At 36.8% G+C, this 18,914-nt stretch overlaps 1 protein-coding gene across 1 annotated transcript in view; it reads right to left on the bottom strand.

Annotated features, from left to right (window-relative positions):
* Nucleotides 1–18,914, bottom strand: part of PKD1L1 (polycystin 1 like 1, transient receptor potential channel interacting) — a 146,883-nt gene that overhangs the window by 59,499 nt on the left and 68,470 nt on the right. Inside the window, 9 exon segments of the mRNA XM_078151688.1 lie at nt 1,388–1,604; nt 4,167–4,273; nt 6,879–7,089; nt 8,760–8,843; nt 10,281–10,476; nt 15,150–15,250; nt 15,774–15,931; nt 16,059–16,172; nt 16,633–16,908. Coding sequence (XP_078007814.1) covers nt 1,388–1,604; nt 4,167–4,273; nt 6,879–7,089; nt 8,760–8,843; nt 10,281–10,476; nt 15,150–15,250; nt 15,774–15,931; nt 16,059–16,172; nt 16,633–16,908 — 1,464 coding nt within the window.

Here is an 18,914-nt window from a genome sequence, read left to right as displayed (position 1 = left end):
ATTTGTTAAGTATTTACTATGTGCTAAGCACTGGGGATACAAAAAACCAAAAAGGTCTTTTGTCCTTATCCCAAAAGCCTTTATGTTCTGTGCAGGGTAGGGGCAAGAGGGTGGCAGGGAGAGATATTCCATGGGGAAGCTAGATTTAACAGAGAAAAGAGAACAGAAACAGGGAAAACAAGTGGAATCTATTGCAATTGTATTGGTAAAAGGTGAACTGAGGTGGTAGATTTGGTAGGAGGCTGGATTCATGAAACTTGGTAACAGGATGGATATGAGGGCAGCATAAGAGTGAAGACTTGAGGATTATGAATCTGGGAAGCTGTAAAGATAGTAATGCCTTCAAATGAGCAAGGAAGTTAGGAAGAAGAGGTGGGGATGGGGAATAATATGTTATCTTTTAGATCTATTGAGTATAAGATTTCTGTTATACTTCCAATTTAAAATGTCTTCAGAAACCTAACCCAGTGTTCTTTCTACTATGCCACACTGCCTTACTTCCCCAGTACAGTGGAATAATCCACTAGGCTATGTTTGATAGGTTCATAAAAACATAATGTCAGATAACTCTAGAACTAATTCACTGCAACAATAGACAGTGGAACACAATGCTGTTCTACCTCACACTGGTCAGTGAAACCATGTCATGATGATTTTAAATGATCATATCTTCATTGGTCCAAAGAGACTATTCCTACCATTAGAAAATTAGAGACATTTATCTCTAACTTCTACAAGTATACCATAGATTTTAAGATGCAAAGAAAGTTGGAAGACACCTAATTTAACTGCCTCCTTTCCCCTTTTTATAGTGGAGGAAATTGAAAATGACAGAGGTTAAATAAATTACCCAAGGTCACACAAGTAATAAGTGGCAATCGAAATTTAAACCCAGGAGCTCTGAATCTAAATCCATGGCACTTTCCACTGTACCATGCAGTGGTACAGCCAAGAAAGATGGCATGGGGTCGCAGAGGATTGGCTTTGGACACAGGAAGACCTGAGTTCAAATTTTACCTCAAAAATGTACTGGCTATGTGACCTTAGTTGGAATGAATGTTGTATTTGCCATCAGAAAATCTGGTTCAAACTTCAGCTATAGTTGTAACCTTGGATAGGTTACTTGAACTCTCTGGACCTCAGTTTCATTATCTTTAAAATGAAAGGCTTAGATTAGATGAACTCTAAGTTCATTTCTAAATCTTATGCACCTCTTAGTGACTCCAGGTAACTCTCTGAGACTAAGCTGTCAAATACAGAGTTTTCCAAACAGATAAAACCACATGACTAGGCCCTCCCCCTCAAAAAAAAGTTATAGCTGAAAGAAATACTTCAAAAGATAAAAATATTAATCTGCAATCGAAGTCTGACTTCAATTTTGACTTACTTTCCTGAAACCAAGTCCATTTTTGAGAGGCGTGAGCTCTCGATCAACTTTCCCTTCCCACTTGTTCACAGCTAACCAGCACTCAGCAGGAAAGAACCAGCTTGCTCCAGTGATCAGATCTTTCACAATCACATGGCTGATGTACCAACTTGGAGAACATCCGCTGTTATCGTGCCAGAGGTGGATTTTCCAAAGTGGGCCTAGATTATTTGGAACACTAATGATACATAAAAAAGGATCAGTAATCCTATCTGGCCTTTTTATCTCTTCTTACCTTGGTCATCTATTTTTTATGGCAACATCTCATCAAGTAGACTCTACTAATAAAATTCTTGTTAATTTGGCCTGAATGGGACTGAACTTTATCCTCATCCTAGCTATAAAGGAAAGGCTTGCTTGTCAGCCTTTGTCATGATAGACAAAGAAGGAAGCAATTACAGGATGTTTTTAGCTGAAGTGAATTTAGAGGAAGAGGAAGAGTAGGTTGACTATGAATGGTCAAGCATAAAACCATACACACCAGAACAGTGGAGAATGGCAAAAAAGAGAGAACTCTTTGTTGAGTTCAGCACCAGAAAGACAGTGTTGTTTTGGACTAGGAATTAGGAAAGTGACGAGTTCAAATCACTTACTAATTCTCTGGTAGTAGACAAAGTTTCCTCATCTGTAAAAGAAGTAATACCTACTCCACAGGGTTATTTTGAGGGAATTACCTTGTAAATTTTAAAGTATTAAACCTCTAATCTTTTTTTAAAAGCCTTTAGTTTTGTCTTGTTTTTCTATCACAATCACTTCCCCTTAACTTCATCCCCTCACTTCCAATCACTGAACTATTTTAGCCAAATAAATAAATGAATGAATAAATAAATAAACTACATAACATGCCGACCAGTATCTGTAGCCCCCATCACTCTATTAATAGAAAGTGTGTTTCTTTCTAAGCTTCTATAACCAAGATTGTTCATCAAAATGCATCAAAATTCTCCTCCTCATTGTGTCATTTACATTTTTATAGTCTTTGTGTACATCTTCTGTGGTTCTGCCTTTTTCACTTCCCAGCATTTCACACAAGTCTTACCATGTTCCTCAGTTCTTACTACTCTAACTTTCATCATTTTTTTTACCACAATATGACATTCTATTACAGTCATTACAATTGATTGATCCTCATTCATTTTGTTTCTACTTTTTACTATTACAGAGTGCTGCTATGAATGCTATATATATTGTTATTGTTATTAGCTAATTTTATGTAGCATTTTAAGGTTTCAAAGTGTTTTACATATATTTATTACCTCAACTGTTCTTCACAAACAACGTGGTGAAATAGTATCATGACTATCTCCATTTATGGATGAGGAAACTGACCCTGTGAGAGATTAAATGACTTGCACAGGGCCTCCCAGAAAATAAGTATCTAAGACAGGACTCAAACTTAGGTAAACTTCACTCAAAATTCAGTTCTCTATCCAATATGCCAATGACTTTTTAAAATTTTCATTCATTTTGAACTAAATACAAAAAGACAAAAAAGAGAACATTTCCATGTACACAGCACAATATAAAAAGAGGATTCAATAGGAAACTATGAATTTCTATTTCATGCTGTTTACTTTTTTCCTAAACTGTGTAATAAATACTACAGTTAATTTTCAAAGCTACCATATGCTTTCATCTCAAAAAATTCAAATGATTTCCAGAATGGTTGTGCCAACGCGCAGCACCATTAGGAATGTGTTTGTCAGCTTACTTCCCTTCCAATACCAACCAACACTACTTTTCTAATCATCCTAGCCAATTTTATGGGTATGAGGTGAAAACTCAGCATCATTTTCAAATCTGCAACTGCAAATTATTAATAAGTGACTTGAAAAAATATTTCATATGTTTGCTCATTATTTGAATTTCTTCTTTTAAATAGTGTTGGGTTATATTCTTTGACTCTTCATCTGTTGTAGACAGATTTTACAGGGATATGCTCTCAAATTTTTAGTAACTGCCTGTCTGGGGGAAAAGAAAGTTCACACAAGATCTTTAAGTTTAATCTGAATCATTCACATTTTCTCCATCACTTTAAGTCTAGAAAATCAACAAAATAATGCATCAAGCCCTGATTTGTAATGTTTCCTGATTTCCCAGATGTAAATGCTCATGCTCAAAATTTAACAATCATCTCTCATAAGCTAGTATAAGCTAGCTCCAGCACATCCCTAGAACAGGGACCCTTCTTTTGCACCCAGGATGCTGTTATGATCCTGGTTTTGATCCTGTTTTCATTTCACAGAGCATTTATCACTCCTTGCCCTTCAGCTCCATATATCCTCATAGGTATGGATCTTGTCTTGAGTTGTATGTGATTCTTTCCCTATACATGCACAGGAACTTATCACTGTAATCCCTTTTCACCATCCCTATCAGTCCTCCCCTCAACCCTCAGCTCCGAACCAGAAAGGCATCAATCAGTGCCATGGAACCCCATCAGTAACATAACATGTTAAATTTCTATTCCAACCCCCACTTCAGGCGGAGTCAAGGAGAATAATAATAGATTGCTAAGCAAATCAATAGCATAAAAACATTTAGAAAAGAGGGGGGAAAATGTAATCAACTTAGGAAAACAAGCTTTTAACAGTTTTGGGGAATTCAGTATACAAACAGATATTCTCCAAAGCAAATATGTAATAGATTTATATTTCTTTTAAAATATTTGCCATTTCAGATAGGATTTATCTGAATGAGTATGTCTAAATGAGTAAAATTTAGCTATATTTCAAAGTACCTTACAATAAAGGTATGCCTGGAGTTCCTTTCAAACAGGGGCTTCTCTGGACAAAACAGCTCTCTGGTCTCTGAAAATTCATATTCTCCATAGAAAACAATGTGAACCTTCCCGTGCAAAGAGATAGGAAAACAGGAATCCATTAAATATGTGTACAATGAGAATTAAGATCAGTTAAGTTAAAAAAATATAATGCATTTTGATCTAAGTGCATTATAAGATCGATTTGTAAGTTCCATTCTTTTCTATATGTAACCATTAATCTTCCAGAGGACGATACCTTTAGTTTCAAGGGGTTATCCTAAATAACCTCCTGAATAGCCCAGAAACATAGTGGCTGAATGTATAGTCAGCTAACATTCACAAATAGTTATTAAACACTTATTACATGCCTTCCTCTGTGCCAGGGTCATTCTTTTGTTGAGTATACAAAAGACAGAATTTTTGCCTTCAAGAAATTTATTGAAGTACTGGCCACTATTTGGCAAACTAAGGTGAATTTGGTTTGTTCTATGTGCATTTATAGTATCTCTTCTTTTCCAGTTTTTATTAGGTAATTTAAATTTTAGTTTTCTGTTATATGTAAAATAGAATAAGGTCCCTCTCAATATCCTCAATTCTTAGGGACTACTATAAAATGTATAAAGTATCCACCTAGAAAGGTATTTGGGTGGAGTCAATAGGGGGAGAAGGTGTACAAAATTACTTTTTTTTCCCTAGTTTAATTCAACAAAATAATTGGCAAATGCAAAGAAAAATGACAATTATCCTGTTAAACTATAGTAGTACAGTTTGAGTAGGGCATGGGGGACTTGCTACCAAGTCATCCCACACATATCTCTGAGGAAATTGCCTCCACAGGTATCCTGAATCATTTCCTAGATACCACAGAGACATAGAAAGCTGAACACATAGTCAGTTCAAAGGCAGCAGTTATCTATAAAGCACCTAGCACTGTGCTCTAAAAACCATTAGGCACTGTAGCACATCCAGAGGAAACAGAAAACAGTCTTTGTTTTAAAGGAGTTTAAAATCTAGTTTAGGATTTGATATCCATGAAGGGCTCTCAGAATCAAAGATTACTGTTTTTCAGTCTGGGCTTGTGATTTCATGGCTAGAGGGAGCTTTCCCATGGAAAAAGTCCTTCTTCTGACAGAGAGTAGCCACTGTCAGTCTTATAGTCTTAGAGTACTGTAGCACTGAAGGACTAAGTGATTTGCCCAAGTATCTGACATATAGCCAGCATGTGTCAAAGGTAGGATTTGAACCCAGGTCCTCTTGCCTGCAAGATCATCTCTCTATCTCCATACCACTTCTAATGAACAATATCATAAGACTGTGGTCTATAATCAATGGAATGAGTGAATTCTATGGTATAACTAGAAGAATTCAAATAAAGACAAAATCAGGAAAGATTCCATGGAGGAGGTGGTGTTGAGCCTTGAAGGGAGTATGCCACAAGTCCCCAGCTATATGTCTTTAAACTAAAGAACTCTGGGTATACTTTGCAAAAATGTGACTATACAGGAATCTGTCTGTAAAAGACCTTGGCGTTTTAGTATAATGAGAATTTAATATTTAATTTAAAATGAATCAATAATGTAATGTAACAATAATATAATACAACAACCATGAAGGTTAATATCATTACAAGCTATGTTAAGTAGCATAAGGAGGCCATGCTGTGCTCTACCTTGGTCAGACTACATATAGAATACAGTGTTCAGTGCTAGGCAACACATTTTAGTAAAGGCATTGATATACTGGAGAGTATCCAGAAGAGGCCAGAATGCTGTGTTCATTCCATATAAAAATCTGCTGAAGAATCTCTAGATGGAAACATATGGAGAAGAGAAGGCTTAATGAGGAGGGGAAAGACAGGGAACATGACGGCTGCCTTCACTGCTTTGAATGCCTGTACAACCCGTCTTTACTGACTGTTTCACATTCTTCTGCCTTATATACTCTACAACATTGGTTTCAAAGTCAAATAGAAATGGGGACTACTAAACTCGACATAAGCCCTGTGGGCTCTATATTGACTTAGAAAATCACATATTAAAATTGTATTATATTGTACTTTTATTCATTTTGTTCTATTTTTGCCAATTACATTTTAATCTGGTTCAGGGCCACTCAGTAGTGTTGAGGCTATAATGTGCCCTCCATGTTTGACTCTTCTGCTTCTACATTACAGCCAAAGTGGCCTACTTGAGAAAGGAATTAGACTGGTCTTACTTGGTCTCAGAGCACAGAATGGAGAGAAGTAGCAAAGGAGAGAAGTAGCAAAGAAGCAAGTTAGACTCGATGCAAGGAAAATCTTCCTAACAATAAGAGCTAGCCAAAAGCAGTGGTAACTTTGAAAAGTAATGGGTTCCCCTTCACGTGAAGTCTTCAAGCAAAGATTGGATGACTATGTGTTGAATGTGATAGAGAGCATACTTTTGTAGGTTTATGTAAGGCTAAATGGTCCTTAATTCAATAAGTGGGAATGGAGATTCTCAATTATTACATTGCAGGTGGGGAATCTCCAGCTTGAGGAGTCCCACAGGAATTCTGACCACTATCACCAGTCCATTTATAGCTTGGTCATAAAGCTACAGGACTGTAATGGATATAAGCTAATAATAATGCTGTCTTACTCATATTAACTAATGTCTCTAAATACAATTATATTCCTGAACTGTACCCCTTAAAAGGTTCTCTGGTTACCTTTGCAGTCAGCTGTGCTGGGGCTCGGAAACCTGTGTCAATAATGACTACATAGACCTGCTTGTCTCTGGCCTGGGAGTTTTCCTGTAAGAAAATGTATCCATCCTTCTTTTGTTCATGTATGTCTCTGCGTTTGCTTACGATGGCCAGAAAACCAAAAAGAAACGTAAAAAACATAACAAGAATACTGGGGAACAGGTTTTGTGGGATGCTGTTGAGAAAAGCAAAAAATAAAAACTGATTAGTGATTGAAGCCAACATTTTAATAGTAATGTTCATAGTGAAGCAGCATGCTCTAATAGTTACATAACTTGGAGAACATGGATTTTTACCCTCCGCTTCAAAAGTGATTAATGAGACTGCTAGCAAAACAGCATCCCATCTTTGTACCTCTGGAAGAGAAGTCACTTACTATAAATATTGTACGCGATAAGCTCATCACTTTGTTCATTGTATCATGTTCTGCTTTTATCTACAAAGGCGTCGTGAAAAGTCACAAAAACCTCTTTCACTAAAAAGCTGATCTCAGAGCAAGTTCCCTGATATGAATAATATTGCAAATGGAAGACATTCAGATAATGTAGTACTTTATGTGGTAAAATCTATATCTAACCCATTTTTTTTCTGGACATAGCATTTGGCATTTTAGGCCCTGGTCAGTACATTAATTTATTTCACTTAGATAAAAAATTCAATTCAAGAAAACTTCATTTATCATTTAATATGTTGAAATAGATTGTTCAAATATATTGATTAGTTATGATATACTAAACTAGTAAATTAAGAAATAAAGAAGGCATAGCTTCAAGGAGCTGATGGCATAGTGGATGTGAGGGTATAAGATGTATTTATGAGTAATTAAAACATAAATAAGGAAAAAAGTGCATAAAATGAATACAAAGTGCTATAAACTTAGATAAGGGAGTGATTGCTACTGCTAAGGTAATCAAGGTGAAATGTGAGCTGAACCTTGATAGATTGAAAGGATTTCAGAACTATAGAAGGCAGAAGAGAGAAAGTGAGGGATTCCACATATTTAAAAAATAGTATGAGCAAAATTATAGAGGTGGAAAAATTTTAAATATGCTCGGGGGTGGTGAACAATCTAATTTCACTAAAACATAGCAAAACTGTGAAATAAGGCCGGGAAAGGGTATGTTGGAACTAAATCATGAAGAGCTTGAATGCCAGGCTAAGAAATTAGGCCTTTAGTAGACAATGTGGAGATATTGAATATTGTTGAGAAGTAGAGTGGTATATCATATGTGAACATTAAAAAGGCAAACCTGGTATTGGTGTGTAGAAGAGCACAGAGACTGGCAATTGAGAAATAAGTAAAGATGCTACTGTAGTAGAGGCAGTAAGATTAGAAAGTAACAAGCTGAAAGGAAGGAAGATGTTGTTGTGGGGGCAGAATTAACAGGAAATAGCAATTGATTGAATTTGTAGGACTGAGGGAGGGGCAGTCAAAGACTTCCAGGTTAGAGGGATGGATCATTAGAAGAATGGTGGTACCATTAATACTGGTAGTAAAGTTAAGGAGAGGACTTAGTTTTGAGGGAAAGATGAGTTCAGTTCAACATATGTTGAAAATTCCCACCAGGCAGTTGGAAATAAGACTGGAGCACAAGAGAGATACCAGAGCTTTACATATAAACTCAGGAGGCATCTGCAGAATTGACAATTGAAATTGTGAGCAATGAAACTGCAAATAGAGAAGATGTGAAGATAGAAGAGAACAGGGTTAAGGACAAAACATTGAGGATCACCAATCTTAAGGGATGAGAAAAGGAAGAAAAATTAACAAAGGAGAAGGTAAGAAATGACTAAAAGGATTCCTTCAAGGATGAAATATCGCTTCACTTAGTGACGCTTGCTTACCTCTTTAGTAGAGATACATCATTCATTTCAAAGTTGGTATTTAGTTTTCTTCTTACAACAGTGAATGTTGTAAAATGATTGTAACTAGGAGAACAATATCAATTAGTAAAAACCATTTAAAAGTAAAAATAGTTATTTTTTGACACAATGATAAAATTTTTATATCACGATAGTAGTTTCTTGAGCACATACTCCACATTCTAGAATTTTATTTAAGATATCTGTTAGAAGTGTGAAAGGGGAAAAATTTCTAATAATTATAGTTGCTATATTTACCAAGTTAGATGCATTTAATTGGAATCTTTTAAAACTGTATTTTTGAGCTATCTTTTAAATAGGCTATAAAGTTTAAGATAAGTGTTGCTCTTTTCCATGTTGTCCCTAAGCGTGGTATTAGTTGCATTTTTAAAACTATAGTGAGCTATGTGTAATTTTTTAGGCTTTTAGTATCCAAAATGATGTTTGGTTTGCTCTGGACAAATATAGCCTCAAGAAGATAATTACAAAAATGAAGTTTCATAAAGAACTGGCTTATCATAAGGGCCTAAAGTAAAATTTATGACTGGAACAAGAGGTGGTAGAATACATGATAACTGTTGAATTGGGGAAAAACTACACCGGTAACTTTGAAATGTAAGAAGAGTCAGAGGAAGTGTTCGTGTTCCTAGAATAGCTGTTCTTAGGGTAATCTGTGAATGATTATGAGCCATAGTCACATTTGATAAGAAAGCATGTCTAGGATAATTATCTATACCAAAAGAGGGAAAGCTCATATCAATAAAGTCCTGAATTCAATGGAAGATTGAAGTATTAATGGCAGATCTAAAGGGGAAGGTCCATATCTAACTTAAAATAGATATAATTACTAATCCACTGGGACAGCTAGGTAAAGCAATGGATAGAACACCAGGCCTGAAGTTAGAAGAGTCATCTTCCTGAGTTCAAATTCAGCTTCAGATACTTACTAGCTGTGTGACCCTGTGCAGGTCACTTAACCCTGTTAACCCTATTTGCCTCAGTTCCTCATCTGTAAAAAAAAAAAAAAATGAACTGGAGAAGGAAATGGAAAACTACTCCAGTATTTTTGCCAGGAAAACCCCAGATGAGGTCATGAAGAGTCAGGCACTCTTGAATAACAACAATAAAAACTAGTCCATTGTTTGTTTGTGTTCACAAAGAGCAAAATAAATAATAAAACAATTGTCTTCAGTAATAGAAAACGCTAGTTTTGAAACTACACGAGCAAGATATGAATAAAACAACAAAACTAAACGATGTGACAAAAAGATCACCAAGAGAAGTAGCAGTTTTTACATATCGGTGGTACTGTTTGTTCTTTTCATTGATGGTTTTCAAAGCTTCTCAATACTGAAAATTTATATAACAAGTGCTTACTGAGAACTCATTATACACATGACACATTATAATCTGTAACCCAGAGTTGTAGTGGGAGGAGGGATACATTCATTTAGAAAATGTACTTAAGAAACCCAGGATCCTTTCCCAAAATGGTGCTAATACCTGCAGTTAACTGTTTGTGGAGTAGTTCCCTGCTGTGGATAAGAATTCTCTGATATCCATCCTCTGTTCTCATCCCAAAACAGGCATTGGATCCAGTGAAAACTGACAGTATAGTTCACAGTGTGAGCTAGGTATTTGTTTGTAGGCTTTTGGTCATAATTAGCATCCAACAAGGATAAATAACCAGATGCTGCATCTGAAATGAAAAAAAAATACAGTAAATGTTCAAAAAGGAATAACAATTCTCTCAAAAGATCAAATAAGACATAGTAAAACCCATGAGACACCACAGACTAGAAATTACTGTAGCATTCAGCAATGAGTGATTCTTCTTATACCCAAGGCTAATAGGATGATAGATTTATAGCCAGAAAAGACCAGAGACATTGGTCAGTCCAAGCCTCTTGTTTTAGAATTGAGGAAACTAGAGCCTAGACAGAGGGTGGTTAGGTCACATACATAGTCAAAAGCATAGTGGTTATTTGAATCCGTATACTCTGACTTTAAACATAGGGTTTCTTTCCACAAACGTCAGAGGCTTGTTGTACATAAATACATCTGTGTATATAATATTTAAAAATATATACTTCATATATTTAAATATATGTTTATGTGTAATATTTTATGTACTAACAAAAGCCTCAGATATACATATCCACTCAGAAGGGTTTGCAATTATAAAAGATTCCGGGAATCCATAATTTAATATATACCGATCTCAGACCTTCTTGGTTCCTAGGTCCAGATGATTGTAACTAAAACTGATATCCAAAGCTCTTTGTACTTGATGTGGCATTTTTCTCAATATAATTGTATAATTTGTTAGTGACAAAATCAGAAGGGAAATCACTCTATTATACACATTATTTTAAATAGCATAAATCATAATTGATGCTACTGAGATCTTAACTTAAGCTGAATAAATAGAAAGGGTTCCATCTTTTAGAGAAATACCACTTTTTTAAAAAATTGGGTATCCCTCTCTTGCCTACTGGAAGTACAGGGGCTCTTCTCAAATCCAATCTCACCACTGATCAGCATGGGAGCTTCTACCTGCTCTGAATCCAGCCCAGGCTAGTGTAGCAGCTTGGTGGCCACCCAGTTTCCAAAGTCTCATTATATCAGGGCTAACACCCAGTCAGCAGGGCCCACTTCAAATATCTCAAGCCCAAAAGATCAGGCAGCCTTGGCCTTCCTGACAGATGGGATTACAAGTACATATTCCTACTCCTTGAAGGAAGCTCTCTTAGGCTACACTTATACAAAATGAGTAGACTGAATTGGACCCAAAGTTCTGTTCAGTTTCAAAAGGAAATAAAAATTTTAGCAGCCTAAAAAGGCTACTAGTTGCAACCTTCAAATTTACATAGAGGTCAAACAACATGGCGTCACTGAATTAAAAAACCTTAGGAACAGCAGTCTCATGAACATATTTCATATTCTAGAATTTCAGATCGGGGTTTCTGTGTGAATTGGTAACAATAACTATATAAACAAACTAGCATTTATATAGTACATTAGGGTTGACAACGCACTTTACAAATATGATCTTATTTATCTTCACAACAACCCTGGCAATTAGAATCTATTATTATTATTCTTATTTTGAAGATCAGGAAACTGAGGCAGACAGAGCTTAAGTGACTTGTCAAAGGTTATACAGGTGTCTGAGGCTGGATTTGGATTCAGGTCTTCCTGACTCTAAGACAGTATTCTATCCAGTGTGCCACTTCCCTGTTCCTACTGGAACACTGGAAATAAAGTAAAAAAAATCTATTCTGAAGTGTATCACTTTACCATGTAGTTGCATTTTACATGTAAGTAATAACAGAGTTTCCTTTATTAGGTGGCAGTTTGGACTAAATGCCTTCCAAAGTTCCATCTAGCCCTGAAAGTCCATAAAATCAAGTCAGAAAACAATTATTAAATGAATTTAATTAACTAATTTATTTATTTAATACTTATTTAGTACATATCTATTATGTACAAAACTCAATGGAAGATACAAAATTAGTATAGGACAGGAACCCCTCCCTTTATGGTCTAGCCAAAGATGCATCTTAAGCTATCTGGATGTCCATATTCAAAGAATACAGAAGCACAGAATCTCAAAGTCTGAAGGAACCTCAGAGGTTCTCTATTTTAAATTGTGCCTGAATAACAATCCCTTGTATCAGGATGAGGGAATACTAGACAAAATGATACAAGATAGCATAAGTTTAATTGCCAACATAGCTGGCACAATGGATCCTGTAGTGGGTCTGTAGTAAGGAAAACCTGAGTTCAAATCCAGTCTGAGGCACTTACTTGCTGTGTGACCCTAGGCAAGTCATTTAACCTCTGTTTGCCTCAGTTTCTTCAACTATAAATGGTGATAGTAAAAAGCACCTAGCTCGCAGGATTATGAGTTAAAGTAGTTAGCACAGTGCCTGGCATGTAACAGGTACCATAGAAATGTTTATTCCCTTTCCTTCCTTTCCTTTCTTTTCCGTTCCCTTCTCTTCTTTTCCCTTCCCTTTTCCTTCCAACATGTTTGGAGATAGAGAAATAAGCCCTATGCTGGAAATAAGGCCACGTGAATTCTACTCCTGTCTTGGACAAGTTCTAACCTCACTGGGCTTCAACTTCCCCATAAGTTAAAGTATTTGGATTAGGTGATTTATAAGATTCTTTCCAATTCTGTCATCATATGTTAATTATCTTCTATGAGTAGTATAGTCCAGCAGTTTTGAAATTTTTTTGATACCTTACTCCATCAGTAAAATATCTTGAGCACATATTACTACTGTGTGTATATTTGTTTATTCATAAAGTATACACATGTATTACTGTACTATAACTGCACACATTACAAAACTTCCACAAAAATAAAAATTACAGAGGATGAGATAATGAAACAATATTTTGATACTTGGTTTTGATTGCTTATAAAAGCTGAAAAAGATAACTCACAAAGATATGTAAATCCAAAGGGTAGAAGTATATCATTGACCATTTACGAAAAGAAGATACTAATTTTTCATTTCCATCCAAAAATTATGCAAAGGTTTTTGCTGAAATTAGGCTAGTAAACATCCTTCTTCCTTGATTTTAATCACTTGCTCTTGCAAACTAATTGGAAGGTATTTCATGTTTTAATTTCTATCAAATGGATTCAAAACCCACAGTCTTCATTTCAAAGATTTTTATACAGGTTAAAAAATTCTGTTTCCAATTTTTCAAAATATGAAGATGTCTAAGTTTTTATAGGTGTCACATTAACATATTATTTTAAGAACACAAAGAAGAAGGAATAAATATCTAGAAAAGAGAACTGCTAACAGTGTCCAATGCTAAGAAAAGGTCAGGAAGTGGGAAGACCGAGGGAAGATTCTTCTGGCAGATCTGGCACTTGAGAAATCTTTGCTACTTCCAAGAAAGTAATTTGAGTCGAGTAAGGAGTCAAGGTTAAGGAGGAACTGAGGACCTAGGAGACTAAGAAGATGGTGATGTCCCTCATGAAGTCAAATCAAGTCAACAGGAATTCATTAATCATCTATTATGTGCCAGGCACTGCACTAAAAGCTGGAGGGGTTTTTTGTTTGTTTTGTTTGTTTAAGAAAAAACAATACAAGCTCTCAAGAAACTCACAGTGCAATGGAAACAAAAAGTTCTAAGTCTAGACGTGTGGCTTTGGGGGAAAGACAGTTTAATGAGATCTACAGTACATCCCAGCCATGCCTACTAATTATTTCTCACAGAGAAAACGAAAACTTTGTACGGCTAGGGTAGTCTTCGTCACATGCCATTGCTCTGGAGCAGAGAATTGGCTCACGGAGGGGTGCTTCTAGTAGCCAATAACCCGGGAGGCAGGGTGAGGATGCTGGGGAGTGGGGTGGAGGAATACTTTTGTCTGCTGATCTGCAGTGTGTGTCTGGATCTAGATTGGTTATAACTAGCCATGAGAAGCCAGTATAAGGAGGGAGTGGATAGACTCTTGAACTCTAATTGATGAAGGGATGGTTTTGTTGTATTGAAATGAGCTTACGTGTGGGGAAGATGAGAAGTGACTGACCCATCTTCCCACTACCCTCCAACTCCTTTATTACACACCTCTTAGGTGAGGCCATGGTGCCTACTTTGGAGACCAATGGTATAAATAATAGTAGTTGCAGAATTTTCAGAGAAGTGGGTTGCATCAAATGGAAGAAATGGGGCTTGAGCTAGATCATAAAGGATGAGGAGGATTTGAATAGGCATAGAGGAAATGCATTGGCTTTCAAGTTAGGGAGCACAATCTAGGGGAGAACAGAATGAGTACTTTCAGGGGAGCAATAAAGAGACCAGATTGGATAAAACAGGTGACAGGAGATATGGAAAAGTAAATTTGGCTCAGATTGTAGGAACATGGCTGGCAACTGAACTGTATACTCTAAGCAATGGGGAGTCATTGAACATTTTCAACAAAGGAGTGACATGATGAGAGCAGTGTTTTAGGATGATTAATTTGTCAGTAGTGTGCAGGATGAACTGGAAGGGGAGAACCTGCAGATAGGAAGACCATTTAAGAGGCAACTACAATCAATCATTCATTCAAGTATTTGTTGAGTGTCTACCATGTATTCTGTGTTCTATCCCTTGGACAGCCTATAAATCATCCTTATGTGTTAATATCCGTGCTATCCTGGGATTCTACTCTATCATATTATAATTTTTACAACTCTATTCAATTTAAAATAAAATACACATTTATTCCATTAAAGACAACTCCTTGCAGGTTTTTTACATTAATGTTCTCTGTGGAACAGTCAACACATTAGTCTAGGAGTGACACTTCCCTTGCTACATAAATGAGACTAAAATTCTAAATCATAAGTACCTTTCACTGACCTTTCAGGGAAACAGCAGGTATATAAATCTGAACAACTTGTTCATCCCAGGAGCGAATCTGTTTCACATTAAAAGTAGACAGAGTAGGTTTTTCAGAGAACCTAGGGGAAAAATGACAAAGTAATGGTGATTCTACTCCCATTAAGTTACCTTCCACATTATTATAATCCATTAGAAACCATTTTATTGCAAGAAATCCTGAATGGAAAGAAACCATTGCTATGACCCTGATAGGAACATTTTGGATTTTTAACACACATTTGCCTTTTGCTGACCAAATTATCCATATCAGTATTTTTTTTAAAAAAAAGCTAGATAATAAGGGAATAGATCCTATCAAGAAGAGGCAGCTGAGTAGTTTAGTAAGCAGTGCTAGACTTGGTCATCAGAAAGACTTGAGTTCACGCTCTGTCTCAAACACTAGTTATGTGACCCTGGGTAAGTCACTTAACATTTCTCAATCTCAGGTTTCTCATCCATGAGATGGAGATAATAAAATCTACCTCACATGGATGTTGAGAGGATCAAATGAGAAAACATTTTAATGTGCTTTGCAAACGTTAAAGAGCTATATAAATGCCAGCTATTATTGTAAATTACCTGCATTGTAAATCTGAGACCCACCTGACAAGCAGCATTATGGGGAAAGTTCTTACGCTGGTTTTAGAAAATTCCACTACTATCTGTAGGGATTCTTGGGAGGCCTCGGGAAGCCCAGAGAAATAATGGAAGTTCACTTTGTCACGATACAATGAAAATATTGTTTTATTTTGCCCACTATCCTGTCAATACAAAAAGAAATAAATACCCAGCTAACCATTTTCTTTGAAAGTACAAATGGTACTTTAAACAAAAGTAATATACTGCAACCTAAAAGGAAGGTAGATGGTTCGGAACAGCTCTCCTTACCTGAGCATTGATCTTCTCGAACACTACTCTCACTGGACTCGCCAGTCTTTGTATGTTGATCTTCTTTTTACCAGTGCAGTTGTAGAGGCTCAGGGCAACCACAACTCCATCAATCTTTGAAAATAACATATTCCATCTTAATTGCAAAATATAAAACATAGTTAACTCTTTTAAAAAGTAAATGTTTAGTTAGGCAGGAAAGTATTTATTAAATACATTTTTGTGACAGGCATTATGCTAAACAATGGGAATACAACTACAAAAAGAAAAAAAATGAGACTGTCCCTACCCTCAAGGAGCTTATATTCTAATGGAGAAAGACATATAAAACAGAGTTGGAAAACAGGGGTAGAAGGAGTAAGGTATAAAAGTACAGAGAATCAGAACCATAGCCAGATTAGAAGTGAACACAAACCCTTCCTCAAATGGAGGTTCTTGGCAGGAACTCACCAATCAGAAGAGTTTTTCTTACTGTGTCTTTTACCATTGATATATAGTCATTGGATTCCATTCCCATAGGTGATCAAACATAAATGGGGTCTTCCGACATGAAGCGTCAACTACCGTGCTGTACCTGAACAGGATCTCTCTCCTCCAAATATGGATATTCCTTGAAGTATGTTAGCTGACTGATGTAGCACTGGCTGTGCAATCCCATTCTATCAGAGATGTGCTCATCTAGGGTATCTGGTAAGTGGACCTCAACAGAACCAACATGTTCAACAGAGTTGTGAAAAGTGTAATGTAAACTGGTCTGGAATTCCAACTGTCCGGTGCTAATATTAAATTGAGGTTCTTTACTTAAAGAGACGTAGTTCTGAAACAAAGCACAAAAGCATGTCAAGAAGCTTTAAATCAGGGGGCAGCGAGGTGGCACAGTGGATAGAGCACTAGCCCTGGAGTCAGGAGGACCTGAGTTCAAATGCAGCCTCAGACACTTGACACTAGCTGTGTGACCTTGGTCAAGTCACTTAACTCCATTGCCTGCCTCCCCCCAAAAAAGTGCTTTAAATCATCATCTGTAAGAAGTCATGCATTTTTGAAGAATGTAGAACTATGGAACTCTCATGACCCTGAGACAATGCAGAAGACCTTTAGCAAGTCATTTTTCTTACAAGTTTCTGAAAATGCAATTTGAAATACAGTCTGAGAAAAAAAATACAACACAAATAAGGAGAGATAACTGAAGAAGACTGTAGAAATTATTCTTACCTTCACTCCCCATCAGATTTTCATTAAGCAAATTACATTTACCCAAGGGGAAGGAAGAGCGAGGGAGAAGGGAGGACAGAGGAGGTAAGTGAAGAAAGAGAAAGGGAGAAGGGGAGGTAAGGAGGAGGAAGAAAGTCAAGGGGGAGGGAGAGGAAAAGAGGAGAGTGAAGGGGAACAGTAGGGTAAGAAGGGAGGGGGATTTAGCGAAGGGAAAAGGAGTAGAGAGAAAGGGAAGAAAGGGAGAGGTAAGGAGGAAGAAAAGGAAGGGGAAAGGAGGTCGAAAGAGAGGGGAAGAAGAAAGAGAAGGGAAGAGGTCAAAAGGGAAGAGAAAGAGAAGGAAGAAAGGGAAAGAAAAGTAGGAAAAAAGAGGGAAAAGGGAAAAGAAGGCAGAGAAGGAGAAGAGAAGGGACAGGGAAAGGGAGATGTGCAATTTAGTTACAGTGAAAATAATTGTAGAAAACCTGTCTACTGAATTAGGAGATAGAGGGGGGGAAAAAGCTAAACAGTTGATGGACTCATATTTGTTTGATTTCTTTGGCATGTGATCAGCATCAAATCTTAATGTCTTAGTTTGTTCTATAAGAGAGTGATCCATCATGGCTGTTATCAACAAGTAATTTAGTAGATTATGCCTTTACTGATACCTTTACTCTCAATCTAATGTTTCATTTACTAAATGACAATATCTGTTCTTATTAAGGCTCTTAGAACACCAAAACAGCATTAACTAAAAACAGCGATTAGCTTTGGGAAGGAAAGTGCGACCATAAATATATATTTTTTATTTTTTGCTAGATTGAAGCAGAGACAAAAACAGGAATTTTTTTCCTGGAGGAAAATATGGGAAGAATACAGGGTGGGGGTGGGGGAAGGATTGGGTAGGAGACTTCAGGGAAGGACCTCAAGGCCACCAAAAGGAAAAAGCTCACCTTAAGTGAATGAAGGGTCTAAAGATCTCACCTCCAGCACACAGTGGCCTTCAGCTTCATTAAGTCACGGACAATTTCTGTATGAGTCACTTGTGTTCAAGTACACTCAGGTAGGGAGAAGGGTGACCTGTCTCTTAGAAAGTATGGTCTGCCTCCTTTCAGTGGAGCAAGTGACTCCAATCTTTCAACCATAGAAGGACAGGGTATGTAGAAGTGGAGGTTGGGCAAGTGGTAAGGTCTCCTTTAACTTTTGGAAAAGTATAATAACTATGGCAGTAGGCCACCAGGGCTCAATGCTGCTATTACGACTGGTGGCCTATGTCAGGAAGCAGAGATCATCATGCTAAGGACATAGGGATCGTGACATAGGGCCAGTAGAGGAGCATGCATCTTGGGGACAGAAAGCCAAAGGACCACTGAGGAATAAGTATATCCCTTTAAATTTCAGCACTTTGGAAAAAGCTCCATTCACCTTCAACCTAGTTACTGCCCTGGACTCAAATGACTTCATTAAGTTGTGTTAACATCTTCTAATGAATACAGCAGCTATCTTTTGGGCCAAGAATAAAGGAATCAATAGAAATATCACCCAATAAGCTGATGGTGAACATTAGCCAGGTCACAATGATATATGACATGAATGCTCAATTACATTACTCAGGCATGCTTCTAGGGCCACTGCAGCTGAAATAATAGCATTCTAAAATTGTCTTGC

Source organism: Phascolarctos cinereus, unplaced genomic scaffold (genome assembly GCF_003287225.1).
Source record: "Phascolarctos cinereus isolate Bilbo 61053 unplaced genomic scaffold, phaCin_HiC Scaffold_4;HRSCAF=312, whole genome shotgun sequence".
In the NCBI taxonomy this organism is placed as follows: Eukaryota; Metazoa; Chordata; class Mammalia; order Diprotodontia; family Phascolarctidae; genus Phascolarctos; species Phascolarctos cinereus.
Note: the sequence above shows the minus strand (reverse complement) of the source record. Positions and strands in the feature narration are given on the sequence as shown.